We start from the raw sequence: 26,209 nt of genomic DNA on the forward strand, positions 1-26,209 counted from the left end.
TTTCGAAAACTACTCCACACAACGGGTTGAGAATAACATAAATTGAACTCTCATTTTCTTGTAAATTCAACTCTCTTAGCTGTAAAAATATATACGACTTTGAAGATTTCTTGATGTACGCATTAGAGAACTGCTATTTGAATCCATAATTCCACGAAGATCGCGCGGAGTACAAATAATCTTCGAATAAAAACAAAGATAATTTTTTAAAACCTTCAAAATTGCATACTTTATTATTAAAAGGTGATAAAAATAATAATAAAAGGTTCTTAACTATAATTACAAACAAACCTTGGCTCCAACTACAAATAGGTCAAAACTATTTATTTGTAGAAGATAATTATGTATTTCAAATTTAAGAACACAGATTCAAGGTTTTCTCTTACCTTAAAGTATAATTTTTAAGTGATTTAAATGAAATATTAAAACATCCATTTAATCTAAAAAAATTGTAATTAAAACTATGATGAATGTAAATCAAATCAAAATTTTAAATGAGATTTCATCTTTATGTATGTAGTAGTTAAGTTGTGAAATTATTATTTTAATGAAATATGAGAGTAATAAAGTGAATTTTTAATTTTATTAAAAATTGAATAATCTGTATATTTTGTTTACATTGTAAATTCTTTGAATTTATAATTAAAAAAATTTTTATCTTACATGAAAAAAAAAATTTAGAATGAATAAATGTAAAGGTTAAATTTATTAATGAAAACAAAAAAATATAATGAAGATATTTATTTTTCTATTGAAATTGCATACAAAACTAACTGTACATCAAACATCCTTGCAAATTTTAATTGAAAAAAAGTTCCTTTACTATAAATTTACTAAACGCCTGGCCCTGACAGTACAGTGTATCACGACTACTGCAGGAGCTGTCACATAGGAGAGCTCTTACCATGAAGAGATGGATTATTTGTCCATCGACGTCAAAGCACTCTTGCTGTTCTTAAACAGCTCCAAATGGGTTGAGCCATCCTGGGCCATGGAGTAGTGGCTGGGTATGGCCCAACCCTTTTTCGGTATCACAACGAACCCTATGATCTAAGTGGGTTCCACCCCAGGACAGCCACTCAAACATAACCTAACCTATAGTTTTGGTATTTTCCAAGTCGTGCCATTGGAATGAATGCCATTTATTAACAATAAAACAAACGCAATTTGAAGTCGCACGACTCAAGTTGCTTGGCAATATTATTTCATTCAAGGCATAGGGATTCCATTTTTAGATTTATCAATTCGGACTCCCCATTTACTTGACAATTAGAAAGTTTCTAATAGACCATTTCATTTACAAAAATGATTCTTTTTTGTTTCGGACAGATGTCAAAAAACTGTTCAAGTAAAAAGATATCATGTATCTTCTACCTTTGTCAAAAAGCGCTGTTTGATAAAGATAACAGATATTTATTTTCTTTACTTGAATAGTTTTTTGACAACTATCCGAAACAATAGCAAATCGATGAAAAGGCCTATTGAAGAAATTGAAGAAAAAAGAAAAATTGACTATCTTAACTGTTTAATTCCTTGTATAGGTAGACTTGAGTATCAGTATCTGCATTATTTTTATAAATTAAAAAAAGTTTAAGAAACCAACCCATTTATGGTGGTTTGATCGCCATTTGCTTTAGTTTTCAAAAATTTATGAAAATATTTTTTTCTTTTTCCAAAATCTTTTACAAACAATATTCGCTAATTGAAGCTACCTCATATATATTTTATATACAGGGTATAAAAAAGACAATATTAATATTTTTCATATAATATAATTCACGCTATATTTAAGAACAAAACAATGTTTATATCAAATTTTTTTCATGCATTTTTCAAAGAATTCGATTTTCGAAAAAATGAAACATATGTTATGAAATAAATGGTAAAATATTCATAACTTAATATGAAAAAAAAATACATATAGTAATAAGGAAATAAATAAATAAATGAAAATTTACGATGTAAAATAAAGAAGAAGAAGAAAATCAAAAGAAAAACTTTTATAATAATAATGGTATCGTTATATGGTTTAATATACCTACGTGTATTCTATACTAAATATAAATGTAGAACTAACTGCATGTATGTACAATATTATATAATAAAACAATACGAAAAAGTATACCAATCCTTAAGGTATTGTATAACATACTACAGGGTGATTGGAATATTTTCAATTTAAATTTAAATGTAACTTCACCTGCAATTCATTTATTTAATTATTACTTTTGTACCGCGATTATTCATCTAACTTAACATCTACCGCTTGAATTATTCATTTATTCAAAATATTTATTTAAGTTTCCGATTAATAAAGAAACATACCCGACATACTGCTTGTGAGAAGAATAATTAGAATTATCTTTTTTAAATATTATAAATCACAAGTTAAGAAAACCTTGGTTACTTTTTTTTTTTACTTGGTTGCTTTCATATACAAACTCTCATTCCCTTTTTCACCACCTTAGATTGGGATTAGAAGTGTGAAAACTACTTTGCGACCTATTCTCATTTCTATCTTCTGAGGAGTTTAAACACAAACTCCGTGACATGAGATTGTTATATATTAGATTTCTGTTTTATTAATTCAAAATCAAGAATATATATTCTACTTTTCACCAATTTTATGTTTTGGTTTTTATATGAAAATCTTCAAGAACTGGAAACAATAATTATAAAAATACTGGCTTGATACCCACCCGCTTCGCTGGGTTTTAAAATAAAGACTGGCAAAGATCATCGCTTTATAGTCTTTATCTCCCTTGCCCTCACTTATCCTCCCTCCCAGTTTTAAGTTTTTTTATAATTAATTTTATTTTTAAATGTCAGTTTTTTATAATTAAAAAAAAAAAATTAAAATAATATTTCTTTATAAATTATAGCTCATGTGTTATTCTGATGTATGAGCTATATTATTGTTAAGTTTCATTCAAATCCATTCATTAGTTTTTGCGTGAAAGCGTAACAAATAAACATCCTTACTTTCACATTTATAATATATAAGGACTAAACTCATTCAATTCTTTAAACTTTTCGATTCGGGATATGCTGCTTTGATAACTATTTCACTATCTCTCTTTGAATGTTTCTGTACAATAAAAAAGTGAATCATCTAATATGACCATTACTCAAAATATATATAGGGTAGATATGAAAAATATTACATTTTAAGACGAAAGTAATTTAGTTATACTTAACTACGAAAAGTATGAATATTATACACATGTAGTAACAATTTTATTATAAGAAAATTACTTCATATAGCAAATTTATTTACTACACACACAAAAAATTAGTATAGAAAAGTTTGTTGCTTTATTATATGTTGGACTTGGAAGTTGGAATAAATCTTTGTATTTTAAAATTGGATTATATGTCTTATCTTAGTAGAACTGGGCGTATAGAATTATGTAAAATTTTAATACTTACGATTGTATTTATTTATTGTAAGCATATAATATTTTATAAAAATATGGTGTGAACGCCACATAACCTCTATGTGTGGGTAATCCAGTTAATCCTACATTCGTGATTTTTTTAAATTTCTCTCTTATGAATCAAGTCGAAATAAAGGTATAGCAGATTCACCCATGATGTAGAAAATAGAAGTCCAACGAAGAGTTTCTAATGATTAATCATGAAAACAAAATTTTCCGCACTTGCTGTTAAGAGGCGACTCTGCTTGGCTTCGTATACCAGATTAGTTTCCGAAATTCTATCGGGCTTTTTCAGTTTAAAGAATTTCTAAATAGTCTGGCTTGATCCACGGCGACATGTGAAATAAAGTGGAACTATCGGGTCGAATAATCGGCGTTCCGGCCGCGTATCTTGCCGAATATCCGATATCCGCTATCCATTTCATCTCGAATTCACATGCTCCGTGAAATATTCATAAGTTATAATATTTTTACTTAAAACTCATAATTTGTTCTTTTTTTCAGTTTATATAATAGTAATACAGTTCAGTTCAGTTCGTGTTCACTGAACAAACACCCAAACATTGTTATAACATTACTCTGTAGTCTGAACTATTATTATTATGTATGTTTTAATATAAAACTTCTACAAGTATTCATATATATCTGTCTACCTTTACAAGGTGTTCAACAATTATTGAATTATTGCGGGAAAATCGTGGGATTAAATTTTTATTAAACGTTTAATTTTGTACATTTGGTCCTTCAAGCCAGATTTTTAGAAACAATATACAATTTGTAAACCATATCATTAGACATTTATGTTATATGAAGAAAGAAGAGTTCTTACAGACGATCTTATAGTATAAAACAAAGATTGTGGATTGTATTTTTGTGTACGTGCAGCCGATCAGACTCTTCGCTTGAAGTTGTATACATACAATACCAATCACACACAGTAACACATAGCCATAACACACCATAACACACAGTACACATTTCCTCTTCGTTTTATACATAAGAACGTCCATAAAAAAAGTTCTTACTTCATATATTTTATATGGCTAAAGAGTTGGCTTACAATCGGCATACTGCTTCCTTATCCACATATCGTGGAAATAGATTCTGGCCAGCTGTAAAGGGATAGTATGTGGTTTTTAAACACGTATCTTCGTTAGTAATAATCTCTATTAATCTCTTTTATTTACAATATATTATGCAACATTAACGTTAAATGAGTAATTTCGTGATTTTCACTTCAAGTTGAACATTTGTCTGTAAACGTTTGAACTGTTATACTCTGTATATAAGAAATAATATCAAGAAGGTATATTAAGTTTAGTCCCAAGTTTTAAACGCTCAAAAATATTGATGCTATGAACAAAATTTTGGTATAGGTGCTCATAAAATAACCTAATTAGTCCATTTTCGGTTATCTGTCCCTCCGTCCGTCTGTGAACACGATAACTCGAAACGAAAGTAAAAAGTGATATCAATTTAGTAAATGAGCAACATAGGTCAACGTCTTGAATTCCTTATAAAAAAATTAACAACTTTTGTTTGAAACATTTTTTCATTAACTACTTTTTTTTTAAACAAAAACTTTCAAAATTTGTACAAATCATTGACAATCTTAAGCTGAAATTTTTACCACATATTCGTTGAGTAAAAGTCTACCTATAACAAAATTTTGAGCCCTTAAATCAAACAATGTTGTAGCCATGCTCTAACATCCTTAAAATACAATCTACATCTATAAATATATAGGAGACTTTCTATAGATATAGATAGTCACTCATCACGATATCTCTGGAACTATAAGACCTAGAGACTTGAAATTTGGCAGGAATATTCCTTTTGCCAAGTAAAGGTCAGCTAAGAACGGATTTTACGAAATTCCACCCACAAGGGGGGTTGCGGGGGTGTTCATGAATAAAAAATTCATATTTTTCAATTATGGCTTTTAATAGTTCAAAACTTGGTCAGAATGTTTTAAATTACATTTAGAAATTTTTTTAACCTTCGGAGGGTAGAAAGGTGTAGCGAGAAAGTGGGAAGGAAATATCGAATATTTACAAATATACCTAAGTGGGGTATCAAATAAAAGAGCATGACGTGTACATTACAAAACTGTTATCCAACGCAAGGAAATGTGGAGGGAGGGGTGCAAGTGGGGATGTTGCCCAGCAAAGCGGGTAGTTCCCAGCTAGTAATAATATATATTTCATAATAATTTATTCAAATCCAATTATAAGTTTATAAATAAGTATTTAATAATAATAAATAGAACAGAATGACCTTTCAATACTCTATGTGATTGATTTTGTTATAGTTAATTAACATCATCAATGTTCGTCAATATTTATATGAAATAATAATATTATGTAGGTATTTACTACTTATACTTATAACTGTCATATTTTACATATTAATTATTAATTAAAAGTTTATATAACAATATTATTTTGTTTTGTGTTATGTGATATAATAACACAAACATTAGGTTGGTATCTTCTAACTTCTAAGAGAGTAATAAATTTATTGATTACATAGATATTTACTTAAACTTGTTAATTATATTATTTACATAATTAGTTTAATTTTGTTAAATAATGTTTATTAATTTGATGCATTGGTCTTCACAGATTACATTCAAAATGTTTGTGTAATAAATTAAGTCGATTCAAGGACGATGCGACGCCATTGTATTATCACATACATACAGCTTGTCACATCATGACACTATTCAAACTATATAGGGATGTAAAAATTTGTTGTGTCATTTATTTAATGAATCTAACCTAATATATAACCTGGCAATAAACGTATAATCTCCGAGTGAAGATTGTGACCACTAACCGAGCCCAACTAAGCGGTTTTGTTGTACCAAATGATAAATATTACACGGTAAAAAATGCACGTCGTTTATTACAATGCTGGTATGGTATGGAAACAGATACGCGAAAAATATCAGATAATACTTGTAAATATTGCGCTAAGATTAATAGCTATGACGTTATTTACAATAGTGTATGGTATTAAAACTTTGGCCTCACTAACATTAGAAAATAGTAAGTTCAACTCGACATTATGTTCTTTAGTCCCATACTACATTGTAGATATCGCTATAGTACTTGTTTTTTCCGCTATGATTTTCGGCGCGATTGTCAATACGCATTATTGAACATCGATCCTATTCAGTATAAGTGTAAACCCTATGTTTGTTGTCACATTGCTCGCCACTCTATTATTCTTAACCTATTTTTTCATTTCAATAAATATAGCTCGTATGCCATTAGTAGCATAAGTGAAATTACAATGTTAAATAGTATTATTCGCCAGAAGTGTTGTAGATATCACCAGTCAGACATTGGCTCATGTGGCCTAGCTGTTGCTCATGTTCTAATACATTCAATAGTAGAGTCATCTTTGTTTGAAATTTTATAGCAAATCAAAATCATCGAAACCATTCAGTATTGCGTTCACGCCTATACTTACATAGTGATATCTGCAAAAAGTTTCTTACCGTATAAAAATAAAATAGTAATAATAATTCACTTTTCTCTGTCACAAATATTTATTTTTAACTGCCGCCATCAAATGAAAAGGGGTTTGAAGGATCTTAGATCTTAGGATAGTTATCAATGTATCTGTTTATGGCGTCGTACATCTCAAACGAATGAACAAATTTCGATGCGGTTTTCATGGACCTGGTTGGAAAATTTGGAAAGTTAAATGAATGTCTGTCAAACGTAGGAAAAGTAATTTTTACTGCTAATTATCACTTGATACTTATACTTATTAAACAAAAATGCAATATTATACTAATTTCAATGTCGTTTACACCACATTTAAATTTATTTTCTTTAAATTGATGACAAAAGTGCCCTTCACTTTTAAAGCCCCATTATAATGTTCACACATTCCAATGATAAAAGTTATAAACTAAACTAAGTATTTTCGCGTTTAAGATCGAAGATATATGACTAATGTTGCAGTAAATTCCTAAAATAAATTTCATTTTTCAATAAAATTTAATTTCAAAATAGAAAATGGCTATAGAAGATTGGTTTTTTGACATCCATAAAACCTATTACTATGTTTTTTTTTTCTCTGCATGAACTTTGGTATTACAGTAATATACATATAAAGTGATTTTATATATTGTGAATAAACAAGTCCGATTCCAAGACAAACTCATCTATTTTAGTCAAATTTAGTTCATACTTAAACAAATTGCAAAGAATTGAAAATGCTCGAATTTCAACAATGAGTTATTTGGAAGACATGCCTAGAAATAGGGATTCTAAAAATTCTAGAGAGATAAGTTTTAAACAAAAGCGTTGGAAGATTAAGGCAGTTAGTTGTTTATAAAGTATATTTACAAATTACTTTAAATACTTTCTAATAAATTCTATCAAAATATCTAAAAGTGCTCCTTAAAAAAATAAATAACTTTTGTTTGAAACATTGCATTTTATGACAAAATTTGGTGTCCATTTTCAGCAATCTTGGAAATGGCTCCAACGATTTTACTGAAAATTAGTATGCAGAGAGTTTTTAGGGCGAAAAATCGATTTAGCTAGGTTTCATTTTGAAGAAAATGTCATTTTATCCGAATTTGCAGAAAAAACTGAAACCTTAACTGCAAGATATGACTCTTCCTGACATCTATTGACGACGAAATAAAGTACATTACTGGGAAATTCAAATTGGTATTTGTGTAGAGTCATTTTAAATGGTTCTTATATTATTGACCAAATTTGTGCCTTTTTAACTCAAAAAATACCGAGTAAAGCTCGGTCATTCGGGTACTAAAAATTTAATACAAGCACGTATTTAAACATTTTCTATACAAGATATTTCAACAGTCAACTCAGTCAATTGTTTGTTTTCATTTATTAGAAAATCTGTTCACTGCGAATCGGTGTTTCGATATAGCCAGTTTCCGATGATATAGCCAAAGTGTAATAACACCAAAAAATATTCCATAAAAACTAAGCCATTATTATAAATCAGCATAAAATACTTTTGCAACACTTTCATGCTTCTATAGTAGGTACTTTTATGCTATGGTATGGTATGCTTGTATATCTGTTTACGTCTATTTTTTTTTTATTTGTATAGTTGGCAAATAGTACCGTAATAAAAATAGATAATGTTTTAGGATTCTGATGACAATGCAGGGAAATCACTGGCTAAAGTCGTGCTTGCAGCTCTGCCTTTTTTCAGCAAACTACTACTACTATTTGAAAAAAATATTAAAACAGTTTGTAATTTTTCAAACTGTAAATACTCTTTAAAAATAATCGTGCGACGATACGTTTCTCTAACAAATCCATGTTAGAGTCTTTTGGTCCCAACACATCTTGACTAGAACAGAAGAGAGTGATGTCCTCTTCGAGAATTCTCGTCGCAAATAAGAGACTTAATAGAACCCCCCGCCCTCGAAAGAACGGAGTACCCCTCGTCCGACATTCTGAGCACTGAAATTATTAAATGTGTCGTACCACGCACTGAAAGCTCTGATTCAAACTACTCCTGAAAGAAAAGGCCCTGACTAAATTAATTTGACTAAAATGAAAAGTTGTTAGTTGTTTCTCTGCTGTTATTAAATTCAGTGGCTAAAACGTAACCCGGACCACACAGCTGCATCAACGAATGGCACATTACCTTATCAGAGTAGCAGAAGAATACGGTAGTTGCCTGATGTCGAATTTGCCATATTACGCATAAAAATGTAAAACTAGACTTGATACCATGACAAAATTTGAAAGTGATATTAAAATTATTTAAAAAACGAAGAAGTTATAAACATTCAAAGATTGTTGCCCATCTCTTTTTAGCAAAACAAAGTTTTATATTTATTTTATATGTATCTCTATGGTGATATCGGACAATGACGTCACTATATCTTCCTCTTTGTTTAATTAGGAATTTAAACGTTAATATTTTGCGTACTTCTAAAGATTTTCAAAAACCAACTTCACCTTTCCACCCGTGCTGTGAAAACTCTTCACCTGAAGTGATAAAATCTAAATAGTCAACATGCCTATTACCCCATTAATTTCTATGCACAGAAATAATGAATACAACCTGTGTACCATAAAGCAAGCTAGATAGTTATAGAAACTTTATTCATATAAATTATAAAATGTTGCATATTATACGGACGACCGACGCTTACATTATTGTGGCGCCGGGCCGAATAAACCTTGACATTCGGATACAACAACGGTTTATTATAACAAATTGTTAATTGAATTTTATTGCAAAATACAATATTTGTTTTTCGATAATTTTCTAGGAATACTTACTTCACTTGTTATATACATTTTCATAGAATTTTATTTAGATTTATTTCCGTGTAATTGGAGAAAAAAGTGAATTGTTGTATTTCAGGGAATACTAGTTTTCTTCTGCCTGTTAAGTTTTATTATAATAGTTGAGGAGCCAATAATAAATTATGTGCTTTATTTAACAAATTAGTTTTTTCCTAAAATTTTCTGTTTATAATTTTGAACATCAAATATTTATATTATTATAAAATCGAAAATATATCAACAACTTTTAGAAAGGTGATAAAACGTATTAAAATTTATTTTCTATAACTTATGCTTATGAGAAATTAAACGACGAAATTTTCTTTTAGACGAAATCTTTTATGTCAATTCTCAAAAATCAAAGAAGATATTGATTAGAAACAAATTGAAGTGATTTATAAGAATCATAGGATAATTATTATAATAATTTATAAATTTTTTCAATACGAAGCTTGATGTACTAAAGATGGCCCTTGATTTTTAATTTTTTAGACCTTTTAAACCTTTCTTAAAACGCGTTGCCATGTTTATTGTATATATATTTTTTTTTTTGAAATAACCTTGCAACAAAGTTAAAATTTTTTGTTAGAAATGCATTTATTATTATTTCAAAAATATTATAAATTTATTTGACTCAATCACCACATTCTAAAAAGTATGCAAAAAAATTTAATTAAACCTACGCACGTATAATGCAAATGTTCGAATCCAAGGTTGATGACAAAGTGTCTTATCATAAATTTTCTTATTTTGAAATTTTATTATATCTTTACTAATATTATAAAGCTGAAGAATTTGTTTGGATGAACGCGCTAATCTCAGAAACTACTGGTTTGAATTGAAAAAATATTTTAATGCTGAATAACCAATTTATCGAGGAAGGCTATAAGCTATATAATACCACGCGATAGAAATTACCAACCCGCTACGCTGGACAATTTTAGAAATTACTGAATGGATTTTAATGAAACTTTACAATAATGTCGCTCATATGTCAAAATAAACGACGATTTCGATTTCAAAAGCAAAATAATTGGGGGAAGCAAAATAATAATAAGTGAGATTGACTAACGAAGCTGCCGGATTACTGCTAGTCTATGATATAACTTGGAGTTTTGAAATTAAATACCACAAGTCATGAAACATCAGAATCAATTGTTAAAGTTTTAAAGTTTCATACTTGAAATTTGAACTTACAAAATTTATTGAGTTTGTGACCTTTTTTTTTAAATTTCATGGGTTTTAAGGAGAAAGATCAGCTATGCAAAATAACGGAGTGGCGTATATTTTGAAACAGGCTGTTTCTATCATTTTGCAGATTATTTTATGAGCATGTGTGCCTATTTTATTTTATATTCGCTATTTCTAACGTTTTCAAACTTTCAAATAACAAATCGATGATTGAAATGAGACGATTAAGTTTCGAAAGTTTCAAAAATATTCACAAAAATGTCTACCCTGTATAAATAAAGCTGGGTATAATATGTGACTGCAAACCATTTCTTATTTATTACATAAGATATTTTAACCCTATTTATCATTGTCTAGGATCTTCTTGGGAAGTATAAAGATATCTCCGTCATGTTATTATCCTTTTTCTTTTTTTGAAGGATCATGAAGCACAACTTTATTAGTTCAAATTAATAACAAAAGATTGAAGTTACGTCTTTACCTATATTGATGAAATTTATGAGGATACACCTAATAAAGTATAATATATCATATAACCGATATATTATTGTACAGTATGCCTAAAAATGTTATTATACCTTATATTAAAAAAGCTACAGCACATGTAAATATCCAATAAACATATGATTTCGGAAAGAAATATTAATTAATTTTAATAATAATATGTTTATTAAATGCAGATGACGCTTTTGTAAGTAACTTTTTATGCTTTTGTAGTATGATGACGCTTTTGTAGTATAATTTTTATTGAAAGCATTCTTACTGGTATTTACATAACCTATATGTATATTTATTTTCTATATCAAATCGTTAGAGTGTCAAGAAATTTTGTGGTAATAGATACCTGGTGCCCAGAGTAACAGGAGTACCCTAGGGATCAAGTACTTCGGAGATTTATTTTGTCGCGATATTTGTGCTCAAAAACCTCTAGTAACGAATTTGGACCGATTTTATAACGAATTTCCGAAGACTCCAAGAGACGACGATGATACCGTTTACCCTGAGACCAGGTACCAAGGAGTACCCGGGTAAATCATTGCAATCTTCATTGCTTCGTTTCTGCGACTATATTTCAACTGTATAATAATATACCTACGCATTCTGTATCTATATACTACTGAGTTTACATACCGTTCTTCGAGTAGTAATATGCATTATACAGCAGTAGCATATCGAAAAAGAGAAAAATGCAGCATGAACAAACCTTCAAACCTTTATAAACCAACTCATACAGCACATTCACTGAATGTGCTACGATAAGGAGAGATCGCTTTTAGTTTAGTTTAGGTATATATAGAGAGTTTTGTAGTTAAACCTTATACATGCACATACTACATACTACATACACTATATACGATGTAATATCGATCGCTTTAAATACGATTTTACGGCACAACGTGAGGCGCCGACGTCAGTCAGTAGACCGGGGCGTCGTGACGCCTCCATTAGAAACAACACAACACACATACATACAAACACACACACGAGAGAGCTTTTATATTATTATCATATTACATTCAGAAAAGTTTCTGTTATTTTAGACCTTCACGATCCGTTCATCTGACAGGTCATATCTCGAAAGAAATTTTTTGATTTTTCGGTTTTGTTTTTTGTGTCTTTTATATTGTTAAAAACGGATGTTTTTTTTAAATTGAATTGAATTGAAATCGTTTTGTAAATAAAAATATTAGTTTCATAAAAATTTGGATTTTAATGTGTGTTGAAGTCGAGGGTTTTTTTGGGTATTAATTGTGTGTTAACTTTTAGACGGTTTGAAAAATTGAAAACAACGTTATTGTTATCCCATCTTTGTTTATTGGTAAGTGACCGAATTGTTTTTAATTGGTTTATTTAGTTTATACGGGAAATTGCCAAACAAGGCTGTTTTTCCTAGATCTAGCATTATTTTGTTCTAAATCAAAGCCATATATAATAATTATTCCTAAAATTTGACTTGCAAATAGGTTATTTCTGTAGAAGTAAATAAGATAACTTAATGAATTGTTAAAATTTCCTGTATATACTGAGTTGAATATAATTTCTTGACTCTGGAAATGAAATAACTGCAAATATTGCAAACAAAAGCTGTTTGGTTTTGTATTTTTCTGTTTCTTGCAATCAAAGCCTTGTTCGCGAACTTTCCTTTCACTTTTTCTGCACTGTCTTTTTTTTCCTTTATCGAGAGTACTTACAGGCGGAAATGGTCTAGTTCGACCATTTTAGGAAAGTCTATACCTTGTATATTTCTATCTGGTACAAACTTGAAGGTAAACTTATTATAAACTTATTATATAAGAGTAAACTTATTATGTAAGAGCAGATTTTTAAGGAGTTTTCATTTCAAAATTATCAAATTCAAAAACCAAATCCTTATTCTATATCTTGGTCAAAGCTTTTTTGAAAAGATAATCAAATTTTCTTGACTGTGAAAACTTTAGCTCTCTATATTTGCTCTGGTTTACTAAGTGCTTTTTTGAAAGAATAATGGAAAATTTTTCTACGATGTTATTGACTATACAGTAACAGAGGTAAAAATGGGACAATAAGTCGAATGAAAACCATTCGGTACCTTTTTTTTTTGATTGAATGAAAAAGTTATTTCTAAAATATGTGAAATATTTATAGTGCCATTTTTTTTATTGAATATAACAGAAAAAAGAATCTGATAAAAAATATTTTCAACTTGTATTTTTATAACAATAAAAATAGTTTTTTTTTATGCAGTACATGCTATTTATCTGTATATACGCAATGTTAGTTGCATATATAATAAGAATATTACCATATATATCACATCCCTATGTATATTTTTTTAAATATACCAAGTGTTCTTTTTAAAATGGTCCCTTTGAAACATTTTAACCTCTGTTTATAGACATTATTATACATCTCGGTGTTTAACATCTAAACAGATTGTTGTTAATATCGAATTTACAGCGGGTTGGAAACCGTTGGCTCAAGTATAGGTTTTTTTCTTCATGTTTGAATTCACAGCATGTCATTCATGTTAAAAGTTTTAAAATTGTTCAGACATGTTACTTAATTTCAAAGTAAATACCAGTCACCTTCGTTACTAAAGGTATAACGTCGCAAGAACGATAAACGTATGTTTACAAAATAATAATTAGAAAATCGAAATATTTACATGAAAACTCAGAATAAAACTTCAAAGGGTTTGAAATTAAATTTATTATTATTACAAAAACATGTTATTGTTAAAATGTAAAATCCACCCTCTTCTTAGAAACCAAACACATTTACACATTCCTTCTATATTTTTTACACCCTTAGTAATCTCGAAAACATTTCGATGACGTCACATCTCACTTTGTTTACATAAAAAATAAAAAAACTGCATAGAACAATGATACTTATAGATGCTGTTGTTATTTTTTACTACTGCAGAACACATATTATGAGGGTGTATGGGGGTGAAATGAAACATGCAAGGGGTGCTAGATATGTATATTTATTTATAACTTACTTTTTAGAATGTTAATAAGTAATTTTCATCTCACGTAATTCGCTCCGAGCGTGAATTTCGTTTCCATGACAACGATACACTACTTTAATTATAGAATTAATGGATGCATATATAATTGTGTGGATTGCATTGAAAACTTACATTTAAAATTTAATATTCTTGTTTCACAAATTTAAATAAATAATTACGATAATTAACATTTGAAAAATAATATTTGTACAATTTGATTTCTTATTTTCACAATTTTTAATGCATTAAGTTTAATTAATTAGTGTTTTTCAATCATTTTAATTTGACAGTTTCTATATCATTAACATGTAAATAATTGCAAATTAGTCATAACAGCCCACTTTATATCCAAAATTTTTCACTTAAAGCGCTGGCATCGATTTTATTATCCCTACCATGACTACGCACACAACGAATAGAGAAATGTATTTGTAATTGTATGAAAAATAACAAATAACATAAAAAATACACGCTTAATTTATTCACAAATTGTAGTAGGGATGATATGCAAAGATTTTATTATATAGCATGCATTGTTATTTTGTAATTCTGTTTTATATTTTAATTAAAAGAAAATAATTTTTCTTTATAAAATAAAACATTGTATTCAGCTTATTGTTTAAAGAACATAGAATGTGGTATTTACGTGCTGTTACGTCTTCAAACATTAAGCAGTAAAGAAGAAAAGGCTAGTTCAGACAGAAAATTAAGATAGGTTTTTTGGCTTCAATCTATGCTTCAAATCGATATCCGTTGAGCGGAACGGACTTTCCACCGACCGAAACACTAAAAATTGGAAAATTTAAGAATGTTGAACGATGCAACATCCTGTTTTTTGAGTTTCGGATTAAATTAACTGACGAACCAAAACAAGGGATGTTATAAGTTTGACCGCCATGTATGTTTGTCTGTTTGTGGCATTGTAGGGTCTAAACGAATGAACCGATTTGGATTTTTTTTTGTTTCGTTTGAAGGGTAATTTAATGAGGAGTGTTCTTAGCTATGTTTCAAATGCGAGTTTAGGGAATAACTAGAAAATAGGCGATTATAAGCGAATTGGTATCGTTCAAGATGGTCATTCATTCAAACGGATATCAATTTTTCGATCGTATGTAAAAAATTTTCTGGCTTCCTGAAAAAGAAATTCCGTTGTAAAAGTTTTTCTAAACGAAAAGAGCTATTACGCTTACAAAAATGTAGGTAATTCAAAATAATGCCAGTAGTGGGTTTATGCGGGTTCTGGGTCATTCAAAATCACAATTCTGCATGACTACAGTTTATTATTCATGTTGAAACGGATATCTTATCTTCTCTTATCTTATATATTTAAACGAGCAATTCTTTTATATATACATATCAACGATCTCGGAAATGGCTCCAACGATTTTCATGAAAATGAGTATGCATCGGTTTTTGGGGCGAAAATTCGATCTAGCTAGGTTTCATTTTTAAAAAAACGTCATTTTATCCGTGTTTTCAGAAGAAACTGAAACATACACTGCAAAATATGAAGTACATTACCGGGACATTCAAATTCACATTTGCATGGAGACATGCAATCGGTTCTTATAATCATGATAAATTTGTGCCTTTTTAACTTAAAAAATATCGTACAAAGTCATCCAGGTACTTAAATTATTCATGTTGAAACGGATATCGTATTACTTTTTTTTACGATTGAATTAAAATACTAAAATCACCCTGTACCTTTTATAACATACATCGATATAAATTGTGTTTATAGACATGTTACTTTTGTTTCTCTATGTATATTCATTCTTCAAATATACATTATTAGTATCTACCTTAAGGTAGTTCCTCCGCGACCGTCCAGTCAAAAAGTTTTGGACTAATACTATCATTCAGTGCATTAACTGTGCTATGACTATTATACATATACCATATATTATTTTCACAAGACTGTAGTTCCTCACTACTGTTTCTAGTATACATATAAACACACACACTATGACATATGCCTTTAACATTAGTCTTCATATCTTTTCCACAAAAATCATCGCTAAAACGAGTTATTTATTTAAGTTTTTTATCGAAACTATATGGTAAATAATTTTTATTTTTATTTATATATTTTCTAAATATAGTATTCTACATTATATTAGTTTTTCATAGAGATGGTGGACGTCATTCATTGGTAAATAAATATAATATTTGTAAATTTGTGTATTTTTATACACTTCTCCCATGTACACGTACAAATTGCGTCACTTTTAATTGCTAATATCTCATGAATGGCATGGTAAATCATCTTCTAATTTTAACAGCAAGTGTATTATGAATTAAATATTTTATATTCTGAGTTTTGAGAAATTCTTGGAATATCACTTTCGTGTAGGTACTACCTTAAATATAAATTTGAATTATTAATAAAGCAATAAGTACATACTTTTACTCATACCTATAAACAAGCCCTTAATTTACTTATAATAATATATACAAACCAATTTATTTTGTACTATCTAGGTACTTAGAGGTACCGTACGTATGTATACTGTGTGACTTGTCTATACATTTAAATAAGAAATCAATAATTTATGTTTATAATATGTTCATAAGTGATCGATACATACATTATTAATATACATAATTTATTATTTATTTAAGTGTTTGAAACACGCTTTATTATGAATGATTCGTTGTGGTTTACAATCATTTGTTAATAAGGATTTGAATTTAGTTCAAGGTAATTATATTGGTCGAATTCAAGTATAAACCTTTACAAAATGAACTAATTATTATGGCAGGTGGTGATTCAGACCTTAAAAAAGCAACCATGGAATCGTCAAAGTGATAGCCGGGCTACGGACTTGCTTAGGATGATATTTAGGAAATTTTTGCATGTGGCAAATACTAATAAATCTGAAAATCGTGACTTGTTTCATCACGAGAATTAACCAAAAACAAATGAAAACAAACAATTTACTGAGTTAATTGTTGAAATACCAGGTATAAACAGTGTTGATTACATTGTCACATTACACATCCATGAAAGTCACACATACATAACTGATATCCCCATATAATATATACCACACAATTTGCGCCCTCACGAGTAAAAAGTGATGTTTGCGAAAAAATATTTCAAACAAAAATTATTTTTTTATAAGAACATTTTTTACACTTAAACTTTTGTTCTGTCTTTAACGGTTTAGAAGATGAGTCCTACGGACCAAAGATCCAATTGATCTATGTTGCTCATTTATGAACTCGATCTCACTTTTTACGTCCTTAGCACGCTATAAAAATTTCAACTTGATATTTCTTTTCGTTTTTGAGTTATGGTGATGACAGACTTTAGGTGATTTTATAAACACCCACACCAAAATTTTGTTTGTAGCATCAATATTTTTAAGCGTTACAAACTTGGGACTAAACTTAATATATCTTGATATATATTAAATATATACATGGTATAAAAATGTGTTTTAGTATACACATTTAGACTCAAAACTACCGGGTCGATTTTGATGAAACTATCAAAATCAAGTTTATGTTTCTTTTTCACAAAAACTTTAATAACTTCATCGACATTTTAATTTTAAAATTTTTAATTATTTCAAACTAAAGTTAAATTGAGAATTTTCTAATTTAAAATAAATCGAAAATTTGATATATTATTCTGTTTATAACTATTCTAAAACTTTTATTTATAATTATTTGTGGCTTTCAAATAAAAAATATCATAATCAATTATAAAATAATTACTTTTTAAAACTCTTTCGAAATGAGAATGAGTAAAACCGCAGACTAAATGAAACTTTACTAAACTATTTTATTATAAATATGACGAAAAAATTTATTTTATGTGAAAATCAATTATAATAAACATGAAATTTTGTATTCATCTTGAAAGGTGGAACATAAATAGGTATACACATTAATTTTCTTTACATGTTTTAGAAAAGTTTGAATACCTCTTACGGTAATAAATTTTTTAATTCAACCTAAGATGGTATTGTGCCTCGGGCGCGAATTAAGCTCGCTACGCCACTGGATTCTAGCTTTATCTTTTATATTGGAAAATAACATATGCTTATAATGCATACACGTTTCAGTTTTTGTTTTCATTACTAGATGGAGGACAATTTATGCAATTTAAATTATTTAGCATAATAAGTGATTTTTGTCCGCCATCTATTTGAGAAAATAAAAACGAAAACTTGTAAACATTGTCATTTTCCAAGTGAAAGGAACGTTTTACTATGTAGTAATGGTAATTCTTTTACGATTAATTTATAAAACTTAAGCTCACAAACAAGAAATATAAAGTGATATATTTATAATTTATGAGTTTTTCAAATCGAAATATAAATATATGTGAAATCCTTTAAGCAAGTGCATATTTTTATAAATTTCTTGTAATACAGTTTTAATAATTAACCTTTCATTTTTTATTATATAAGTAGTTTATAAAAGTAATTAAATTTATAATAAAAAATAATAATAAAATTGTAGGTAAACATTTGTGTAGTCTTGTTTTTTAACATAAAAACAGTAAATTAATTGCATTTTTGTTGAACATATAATGGAATGTCAAGGCTACGGTTAATCTATAAAAATATCAAAGTTTTTATAAATTTTTTTGCATCGTTAAAATTATGATGTTTTATGAAGATATAAAAATGTCAAGTGCTTTTTGTTTTTAATGCACTTTTATTCTGTCGACTTTGTTTGTTGAAAATTTTTCAGGACTTTTGAAAGATACGTACCTACTCGAGGAAAAAGTTGTTATGCACAACTTTGACAACAGCCCCTCAAATTTTTCTGATTTATGAAACACTCAGAATTAATAAAACTAATTTTTAATCATAATATTTCGAAGTAAACGTGAATGAAAATATTCAGAATAAGCTATAAATGCTTTTTGGAGGGATTTTAAAAGGTAATGCGATTGATGTCCCGACGTATTTTTAAGGATAACGACTGGTCTATTTAGTTTATACATTTTTAATGAACATAATGATAGAACTTAGTGTAGGTACTGGGGGATTATCTTAAGAATATTTTAGATTAGTTTTATTCCTTGATTACATGAATAATAAATTAAAAGCTTTAATATTTACTTTGAGCTTTTTCACATAAATAAAAATTAAACATTTTAATAACACTTCGTTAACTATTAATAAACAAAAAAATTAGCGTATATTTTTAAATGACATTTAAATAAATGTAAATTTGATTGATTAAAAAAAAAAATAATTATTCTACAAACTACAGAGTGTCTCAGATCATCCGTACACCTTAGTAAAATCCAAATTATCCCGTTGAATATGGAACTTAATATCTCTTAAAAGTAAGTTGAAAATCGTTCTTGTAACTGGTTAGAGATAGAGGTTGATCAAACAGTACCTATACTAGTAAATTTTTTTAAACAGAAATTAAAATTTTTATTCTTTAAATTAATTATTTAAATTTCGATAGCATCTAACATCAACGAAACGAAAATTTTTTTTAATATTTTTTCTTTTTAATTAAAATATTTAGAAAATTCTCATCACACTTTGTACAAGATTTAATTTATAAAAGTAAAAGTTTTTTATTTATTTTTTTCGAAGGTGGAACAGCTTTATCAAAAGTGTAAGCGTTCATTCAACATTTACTATTCACTACACGTTAAAATTCCAATTTTTTTATGTTTAATTTCATGAAAACACTTCGTCAGATTTTTTTCAAAAAATTTTTTTACACGTATTAGCTAGCAATTAACTTCCGACCAATCTTGGAAGTGAAAAATCGTTCCTTATAAAATAACGACAAAATTTTTTAGGAAAAACGACTATATTTGATATGAACTGACTACTATCAAACGAATTCAAAACTGGCGACAGGCGTTTGAAATATGTTTCCACAAATTCGACATGCTCGATTTACTTAATTCCAGAATAAATGTCATATTTAGAATTTTAGTGAGAGTGTTACGAGGGGTCGAAGCACCCGGTACAATAAACGGTTGTTGATTTATTTGAGGTCACTGACATTTATATTAATTTGCATATAATACAGATAGAATTATTTGTTAAACATTATATCACATTCAATCAATCAATAATTTATTAATAAAAGCGAATCATTTATGTGATAGTATTGTTTAGTTAAATTATACCCCCATTTAGTGTCAAACACCTATGAAAGAACACACCACTAAGTGTTTTCTCACTCTATACCAAACGTACGAATCGAAAAAATACAATTTTCTATCCGGATTTTAGCAACCAACAAAAATTTGTTAATTTTTCACACAAAAGTTTTATGGAATGGATAAGTAAAGTGTGTACCAGAATTAACGTAAGATATGAATGTTTACCCATGTACGTTTCAAAGTCTTGACATTGAAAAAGACAGCGTGACAACTGGTAGTTTAGGGTTTTCTAAAATGGAGGATTCGACGAGAAAGAACGTGTTTTCACTGTTAGGAATGGTTTTAAAAATGATAATGATTAAGCAGCTACAGCTTTTTTTCCCATGCAGCTTTTGAAGTCTGAGGTTTCTGACAAGTCTACTACCACTCACGCCTAGAGGGCCAAAACCAAACTTATGTTTACGAAAAACTGTTTCAAACAAAAGTTGTTTATTTTTTAAACATTTTTTACATTTAAACTGTTTTATCTCTAACAAGATGGGTCCTTCGGAGTTGACCAATTGACCTACGTTGTCCTTTAAGGAACTCCACCTCACTTTTTACGTCCTTAACACGCTATAAAAATTTTACATTTGATATCTCTTTTCGTTTTTGAGTTATCGTGTCCACGAACAGACAGGTAGGCACACGGTAGCGTCAATATTTTCAAGCGTTACAAAGTTGGGACTAAATTTAGTATACTTTGATATATTTCATATATACATACATATGGTATAAAAACTGTGTTTTCAGTCAAAATTACATCTTGCGTTTATTTTGAGACACTCTTTAGTACAAGAAATTTTTTTATCTTCGGAAATGTTTTCTTTTCCAATTTTTTCTTGTAATCAATTTTATTACCTATAAAAACTAATTCGATTATATTCGATACCTTCAATTTTATGTCTCACAGTATTTTCTTATAATGATACAATTATTTCGTAATAATCATATCAAATTAATGTTATATAATAGGCTTCTACCTAGTTAAAGCATATGTGATAGTATTTATTTGAACTCCCCAGGGTACTTAACTCGAAGATTGTCGAAGCAATTCTAATTAAATCTAATTTTATTATTTATATATAGACGTTGATAAATTATATCCCATTGTGTTAAATCCCTTTAGATTTTATTTTATATTATACCAAATATCGGGTATCCCGAAATAAATGGGAAAGTTATTTAGGGATGTTTTGATTCACAAATTTGTCATTGAGGTTTTTCAATCTTTTTGCTTATAGCTGGAGCAACTGGTTTTTCGTATCTGAAATTTTGCAATATTTACGCATATAATTTACCATTTTCCTGAATCAATGTTTATGAATTTCCTTTGTGCCGAGTAACCGCCCTACTTATAAGTTAACATTTTTTTTTTAATTGGACGTACTTTTCTCAGGGGAAACGGTCCATTGAAACATCATTTCTATTCGTTTTGTAAATTTAATTAAATTACAAATATCATAACTTGCTTTTAAAAACCAATTTTTATACAAAATTTATTTAAAAGTTTTAAAACTCCTTCCAGGCAAATTCTGAAAAAACTTTAAAATCATTAAAAATTATTTTACCGCAGTTCTTTTCTTTTTTCATAGAGTTAGAAATAAAAACTTTTATTATAATGTATACTGACTTGATTATTAATTTCCTGAAAGAAAATTACTTGATTCACCTTGAAAATCATAATACATTCTACCATGTTTGAAAGATTACTTCAAAATGTTGATTTTTCTAAAAAAAATATATTTCGGCATAATAAACACGCTTTCTTGCCATAAAACTTTCTGTCATCCATTTTGGTGACGTAAAATTGGTAAAAATAACAGTGGTGTATGTAATTATTATATGTGCAAATAAAGTTGATGGTAACATAACCTACAATTACTATGAAAGCTATCAACAAATTAGTAATTAATGCATATTATTTTTACCTCTATGATGTCAGATCATGGCAGCTAGTGTTTTAGGTCACATGATACACAGATTTAAAATTATGACTTTTAATTTTAATATAATAAAACAATTATGTACTTTTATGACTCAAAATCAGAATATTTAAGTATATATCTACATAAATTTTAATTTTAATCAAATTTCATAATTTATTTTGCACTATCGAACGTACCCTATTTAGTTCAACAGAAAATCATTAGTCTAGCCTTTAAAAGCCATTCCCACCATAGTAGTAGATATGATTTTTCACATTTTCATTATTTTTTCTTATATAATTTCTGTGTGTACTTTTTTTTAAATTTTTTCTTTGTATTTATATAAGTATTTCTCTTTGTTACAGTTTACCGCATGGGTGGATGCTGTTATATTTGTATTCAGTCTTGAAAACGAATCTAGCTTTAACGCCATTTACAATTATTATACAAAAATGTCACATTTTCGTAACTCTGCTGAAATACCATTGATATTAGTTGGAACACAAGGTAAGTTTTATCAAAATTTATTTTATTTTAATCTGAAGATATATTATCCCAGCTTGAAAAAATTTTGCTTTTTAATCTCGACTTGTCGACTGCTCTGTCTGTATTGTCTGTAATTTGAAAATCCCGAATAAAGATATGACTGAGTGAATTAGAAGAAAATTTATCAGCTTCCAATCGAAATCCATCCAAGTTAATAGATTTCTCAAGTGAAAACTTCTTTTGGCACATTGAGCACTTTTTGTGTTGACAAAAATCATAGAACTCGCATCATCACCACCGTCATCGCTTGTGTTTGTAATGGAACTCCTCCTAAACAAATAGACCGATTTTGATGGCATTTTGTGTGTTGGTAAGTGAATGCGAGGATGGTTTTGTTTCACAATTCGGTCCACTACAAAACGTTTTGAGGACTCCACACCAAAAAATTAAAACTCATAACATAAATGGTGGAAACGCATATAAATAATATATTACATTACATACAATTCACAACCAATTGTTACTATTCTAGAAAGTTGGATTACCTATAAAATATTTATTGATAAATACTGAGGTTTTACTGTAATAAATACATCGATTACAATAAAACTAATCATGAATATGAGAGAAAAAATTTTTTTATTTTATAAAAAGCACATATTATTCATGTACTATTTTACATAATACATTTAAGGGAATTGACCTAAATACACAATATGTAATGGTTTTTATATACCATATTATAAAAGCATCGTTCATTTCCCTGAAAAACTTCGTTTGTTTTCCCAGCTGAAACCAGACAGACCTACATTATATTATATTGTATATAAGACCGTGAGTCCATAACGAAGTTAATTTTATTTACTGTAAGAAATTTTCAAAAAACTAACTTTGTACATTGCTATATTTATTGACCATTTCTTTGTTGAGATATAATAACGCAAAATTAAACAGTTTTATTATTGAACAAAATCAACTAAATTAGAGTAGTGTGGTTGTGACAGAAATAACTATAATAGAAGTTTTTAAACAACTAATCACTCACTGAGTGTTGTAATTGTACACATTTGTGTGGTACAGTATAGACAAAAATTATACCCCATTTCCCTACAAGTTCATATACTCTTACCGCGGATATAATTTAAAACTTTTCGACAATATTGTAGCAAGACAACATCGTTATTATTAACGGTAGGCAAAAAAAATTATAGAATGTTCATAGTTTCATTGTGGGCTCACGATCTATTTAGATTGTATGCTGGGTATATAGATTTTATGGACAAATATGGATAGTTTTATAATCGTATTTTACAGATAGGAGCTACTCTAGTTATGAACTGAGCTACAGTAACTACACAGCTCTTTATATGTACTGTAATGTTATGTTGTAACGATCCTATCACAAGTTATAAAGTTATTAAATGGAATGTTATGTAGTGGACATTAAAATTCATTCAATATCGTACCGACGCGCTTGCTGCCATAAAATTAACCCGGTAATAATTTTCATACAACTGCTGTTGAGCTATAGTCGTAAATTTCTCAATTTGTGATTTGAGTGAACACTGAATTATTTCTCAGCCCCTTTGAAGGTATCAAATAGATTCGTAAGAAAGATGAATTTTCCTCAAAACGAGCTTATTTCCTGTTTAAGGCTATTTTTAGTTTAGGACGAGGTACCATTTTGTAATATTTGAAAAATTATACTTTTTTTTTCTTCATTGTTGTATGTTTGAAAAGAAATTTCAATTATTATTTTGAAAGAAAGTTTAATTTACTTAAACTGAATATTTTCTATAGAAAAGTATTTTAAATTAAGAAAGTTGTGGAAATTAAGAAATTATAACGGTTCACTCAATATATTTATTTCTTTTAATTTAAATGTTTACAATTTCTATTCATCTAAAATTCTATTTTCTTTTATTTTAAATATTTTATTCAAACAGTTTTCAATATTCAATATTTCTATTATATCAAAATGTATAAAGAAATGAAAGTTTCGAAAAGTTATATGAAAATTTATATTAATCATAATAATTAATTTAATTATAATTTATAATGAATTATATAATTATGTATGGTATTATTGATTTATTATTGTTCATTCTAAATTATTTGCATACAAAATAAATGTAAATCATTTTCTGTATTCTGAAAAGAAATTTGTTATAATTGATTTCTTTATGAATTTGTAATAAGTTGATTGATTTTACGACCGATAATAAATTTTTACCATTAAATCAAAACATAGTATAAAACAAAGTCGCTTCCGTCTCTCTGTCTCTAATCCCTATGTCCCTAAGTATGTTTAGATATTTAAAACTACACAGCGGATTTTGATGCGATTTTTTCTAATAGATAGAGTCAAGAGGAAGATTTTTATGTATAATACATGCATAATATAGCAGAGTAAGGAGTTGAATTAACAAGATATACAACCAGCTTCAAGGATTATTTTTATCTATTTGTAACGGTCGGGGGTGTAAATTTGGAGCGATAAAATGGGGATGAATAATCTAATATTTTCAAATATACCCAAGTGGGGTATCAAATAGAAGAGCATGACGTGTATATTTCAAAACTGTAACCCCTTTGCAAGGAGATATGGGGAGGAGTGAAAGTGGAGCTGTCGCACAGCAAAGCGGGTAGCTCATAGCCAGTTCCCTATAATTTAATAAAATTTGTCAATAACGTGACTTACATTTTTGTGTGAAATCGGCTGCTATTTTAACGGTCAATTACATCCTATTTAGGCTCAAAGGCTCCTTAATTTGTTTATTTACATATATCTGGTTTTGTTTGCAAAGTTACTTTCTGTAGCATAAAAGCAAATTGAAAATGTCCATAAATGTCTTCAAAATATGTAGTATGTTTTCCTATCCTTTACGTGTTAAATATCGACAACATCGAAAATTTATAGCACCTAACTGAGACGGTAAATGCTTTCTACAATTTGTTTTACAACTTAACGTCGTTGAAAATTACCTCTGTGCAATTTTCGTGCAAAACTTTTAATCTTATATCGTTAGAAATAAATACCTTAATTAAATATATATCAGATTTTACTTTTGAATTTTTTTTTTCTTTCCAGATGCTATTAGTGAAAATAATCCACGTGTTATTGATGATGCTCGAGCTAGAAAATTGGCAACAGATTTAAAACGGTGCTCATATTACGAAACTTGTGCTACATATGGTCTCAATGTTGAACGAGTCTTTCAAGATGGTAAATA

At 28.4% G+C, this 26,209-nt stretch overlaps 1 protein-coding gene across 1 annotated transcript in view; it reads left to right on the top strand.

The window, feature by feature from the left end:
- The window catches only part of LOC123303128 (centaurin-gamma-1A), a 90,004-nt gene that overhangs the window by 54,013 nt on the left and 9,782 nt on the right, over positions 1 to 26,209 (top strand). Inside the window, exons 3-4 of the mRNA XM_044886258.1 lie at positions 22,856 to 22,997; positions 26,068 to 26,202. Of these exons, the coding sequence (XP_044742193.1) occupies positions 22,856 to 22,997; positions 26,068 to 26,202 (277 nt within the window). The remainder of the gene's footprint in view (positions 1 to 22,855; positions 22,998 to 26,067; positions 26,203 to 26,209) is intronic.

Source organism: Chrysoperla carnea, chromosome 1, assembly GCF_905475395.1.
Source record: "Chrysoperla carnea chromosome 1, inChrCarn1.1, whole genome shotgun sequence".
NCBI lineage: Eukaryota > Metazoa > Arthropoda > Insecta > Neuroptera > Chrysopidae > Chrysoperla > Chrysoperla carnea.